Source organism: Brassica oleracea, chromosome C8, assembly GCF_000695525.1.
Source record: "Brassica oleracea var. oleracea cultivar TO1000 chromosome C8, BOL, whole genome shotgun sequence".
NCBI classification, from domain to species: domain Eukaryota; kingdom Viridiplantae; phylum Streptophyta; class Magnoliopsida; order Brassicales; family Brassicaceae; genus Brassica; species Brassica oleracea.
Genome location: NC_027755.1, coordinates 38,683,876 through 38,687,404, shown reverse-complemented (window position 1 = coordinate 38,687,404; position 3,529 = coordinate 38,683,876). Strand labels below are relative to the sequence as shown.

The window sequence follows — 3,529 nt, the reverse complement described above, 5'->3', positions numbered from 1 at the left end:
TTGTGATTTATAAATTAGTATAACAAGAGTTTTTGTTGATATATGGGTATGCTTTTAAAATTTTTGATCAATAGGTTATATTTTATAAATAAAATTTCTAAGAACTGCTATTTTTAGAAAGTTATCATTTTTGTAGAGATATATTTTAGATTTGAGATTTTGATTTAGAAATCTGGATAACAAGAGTTTTTGGTTATAGATGAGTATAGTTTTAGAATTTTTGATCAATAGGTTACAATTTTTAAATAAATTTTCCAAAACCTGCTATTTTTGGAAAATTATAATTTTGTAGAGAAATATTGTAGATTTGAGATTGTGATTTAGAAACTAGGATAACAAGAGTTTTTGTTGATAGATGGGTATGCTTTTAGAATTTTTTGATCAATAGGTTATATTTTTAAAATAAATTTTCTAAAACCTCGTATTTTTGGAAAGTTATCATTTTGTAGATAAATATTGTGGATTTGGGATTGTGATTTATATATTAAGATAACAAGAGTTTTTGTTGATAGATGGGTATGCTTTGAGAATTTTTGATCTATAGGTTATAATTTTGAAATAATTTTTCCAAAACCTGCTATTTTTTTTAAGTTATCATTTTGTAGGGAAATATTGTAGATTTGAGATTGTGATTTAAAAACTAGGATAGCAAGAGTTTTTGTTGATAAATGAGCATGCTTTTAGAATTTTTGATCAATACATTATATCTTTAAGATATATTTTTAAAAACTGCTATATTTGGAAAGTTATCATTTTGTAGATAAATATTGTAGATTTGGGATTGTGATTTAAAAATTTGGATAACAAGAATTTTTGTTGATAGATGAGTATGTTTTTGGAATTTTTGATGTATAGGTTATAATTTAAAAATAAATTTTCCAAAACTTGCTATTTTTGGAAAGTTGTCATTTTGTTGATAAATATTGTAGATTTAGAATTGTGATTTAGAAATTAGAATAGCAAGAGTTTTTGTTGATAGATTGATATGCTTTTAGAATTTTTGATCAATAGGTTATATTTTATAAATAAAATTTCTAAGAACTGCTATTCTTGGAAAATTATCATTTTTGTAGAGAAATACTGAAGATTTAGGATTGTGATTTAGAAATTAGGATAACTAGAGTTTTTGTTGATAGATGAGTATGGTTTTATAACTTTTTATCAATAGGTTATAATTTTTAAATAAATTTTCTAAAACCTCTTATTTTTGGAAAGTTATCATTTTTGTAAAGTAATACTATAGATTTGGGATTGTGATTTATAAATTAGGAAAACAAGAACTTTTGTTGATATGAGTATTATTTTAGAATTTTTGATCAATAGGTTGTATTTTTGAAGTAAATTTTTTTAAACTACTATTTTTGGAAAGTTATCATTTTTATAGAGAAATATTGTGGATTTGAATTTCTGATTTAGAAATTAGGCTAGAAATTAGGCTAACACGATTTTTCGTTGATATATGAGTATAATTTGAGAATTTTTTTATCAATAGGTTGTATTTTTAATATATATTTTTTAAACTGTTATTTTTGGAAAGTTATCATTTTTATAGAGAAATATTGTGGATTTGAATTTCTGATTTAGAAATTAGGCTAGAAATTAGGCTAACACGATTTTTCGTTGATATATGAGTATAATTTGAGAATTTTTTTATCAATAGGTTGTATTTTTAATATATATTTTTTAAACTGTTATTTTTGGAAAGTTATCATTTTTATAGAGAAATATTGTGGATTTGAATTTCTGATTTAGAAATTAGGCTAGAAATTAGGCTAACACGATTTTTCGTTGATATATGAGTATAATTTGAGAATTTTTTTATCAATAGGTTGTATTTTTAATATATATTTTTTAAACTGTTATTTTTGGAAAGTTATCATTTTTATAGAGAAATATTGAAGATTTGAGATTATTATTTTGAAATTAGGGTAGAAATAATTTTTGTTGATATATGAGTATTGTTTAAGATTTTTTTGATCAATAACTTGTATTTTTAAATAAACTTTTTAAAAACTACTAATTTTGGAAAGTTATATGTGCTTCGCCTTACTTATAAAAGATCATTAGTCACTTAACAAAATGTATTTTAAAACATAAAAATCTCTTTAAAATCTCTATTTATTTTGAAATAGAGAATTTTTTTTAATTTTTTTTATTTGGTTAAATACTCTTCTAGGTCCCATGTTTTTTTTTTTAAAAAAAAGTAATTTTTGAAATACTAGTGATTTAAATTATAAGAATTTGGTAAGTACAAAAACTATATATTTATTACCAACATTTTTTAAGGTTTTGAATGTGTATAAATACATAAATTTACATTATTTAAAAACAAACCAATGCACACATTATTCTTTAGATCTCAAACAAAACTCATATAGTAAATGTTGCATACCTTAGCTTCCTCATCCCTGATGGAGTGGAGACGGAAACGTCCCTTGGTGTCATAGAGAAGACGGAAGTTCTCATTCGTCTTGGGGATGGAGACAACATCTATTAAGATCAAAATGAAACTTAGTCTAATGATCATTTTATAAACATGAAGTGACGAGAGAGTTTTAAGAGACAGTACCCATGAAGCCGGCAGGGTAAGTCTTGTCAGTCCTGACTTTACCATCGACTTGGATATGCCTTTGCATCAAGATGGAGATGACTTCACGGTATGTCAAAGCGTACTTCAACTTGTTCCTGATGATCAGGACGAGAGGAAGGCATTCTCTAGACTTGTGGGGTCCAGAAGAGGGCTTGGGAGCCTGCAAGAAACAGTTTTTAAGACAACATGTTACAATGCGTATGTAATGAATGGTATTGAAACACAAGTTTTGAGATTTAAGGAAAAACGTACGAAGGCACCACCAAGTTTGTCAAGATCCCAATGCTTGGGGGCATTGAGCCTCTTCAGATGCTTCTTCAATCCTCTTGCCTACATTCAAAACATAAAAGGTCAAAACAAACACAAGCCAAAGAGACAGAACTATCACATTGGATAATGCCTCGTCGAAATGACATTCAACATAAGCCTCAACTTGTCAAACGTTACAGAACATGTGTTATAAGGCATGAAGCGACCAAACTAGAGAAGCCATTAAGACACAACCTAAACTACCAAAGTAGAATATCCATTTCTACCTAGAAATGAGCAACCATCGAACGCACAAGAGATACAAAAAACGTTGGGACAGCATTAACACAAACTGTAAGCAAAGGAAGAAGACGGACGAACCATTTTTTTTGTTGCGAGCAGGACGACTTCTGATTCTTTTGCGGCGGCACTTCCTCTACGTTTATATATCAAAAGGAAATAAACTAAAACCCTAGAGTTGTTCATGTTATGTAAATATTGGGCTTTTTGGTTAGTACAGGCCCAATAAAGGAGCAAACACACACATATCTATGAAAGCAATTCTAGCTTACTAGAATGACGTGTGGGCTCAGGTCGGATCTTAATAACATGAGTTGTTGCTGAGCTGGCGTTCAATCACTGGTCACACATGTGACAAGCAGCATTTGACCAATACTGGGACCACACATG

At 28.0% G+C, this 3,529-nt stretch overlaps 1 protein-coding gene across 1 annotated transcript; it reads right to left on the bottom strand.

Annotated features, from left to right (window-relative positions):
- Nucleotides 1-2,344: 2,344 nt before the first annotated feature.
- Nucleotides 2,345-3,314, bottom strand: LOC106310546 (40S ribosomal protein S4-1-like). Its single transcript, XM_013747778.1, has 4 exons — nucleotides 3,221-3,314; nucleotides 2,843-2,920; nucleotides 2,570-2,750; nucleotides 2,345-2,490 (listed from the first exon to the last, which is right to left on the bottom strand). Exons 1-4 carry the CDS (start codon nucleotides 3,221-3,223, stop codon nucleotides 2,360-2,362), a joined length of 393 nt encoding a protein of 130 aa, XP_013603232.1. The 5' UTR covers nucleotides 3,224-3,314; the 3' UTR covers nucleotides 2,345-2,359.
- Between the last annotated feature and the right edge of the window lie 215 nt (nucleotides 3,315-3,529).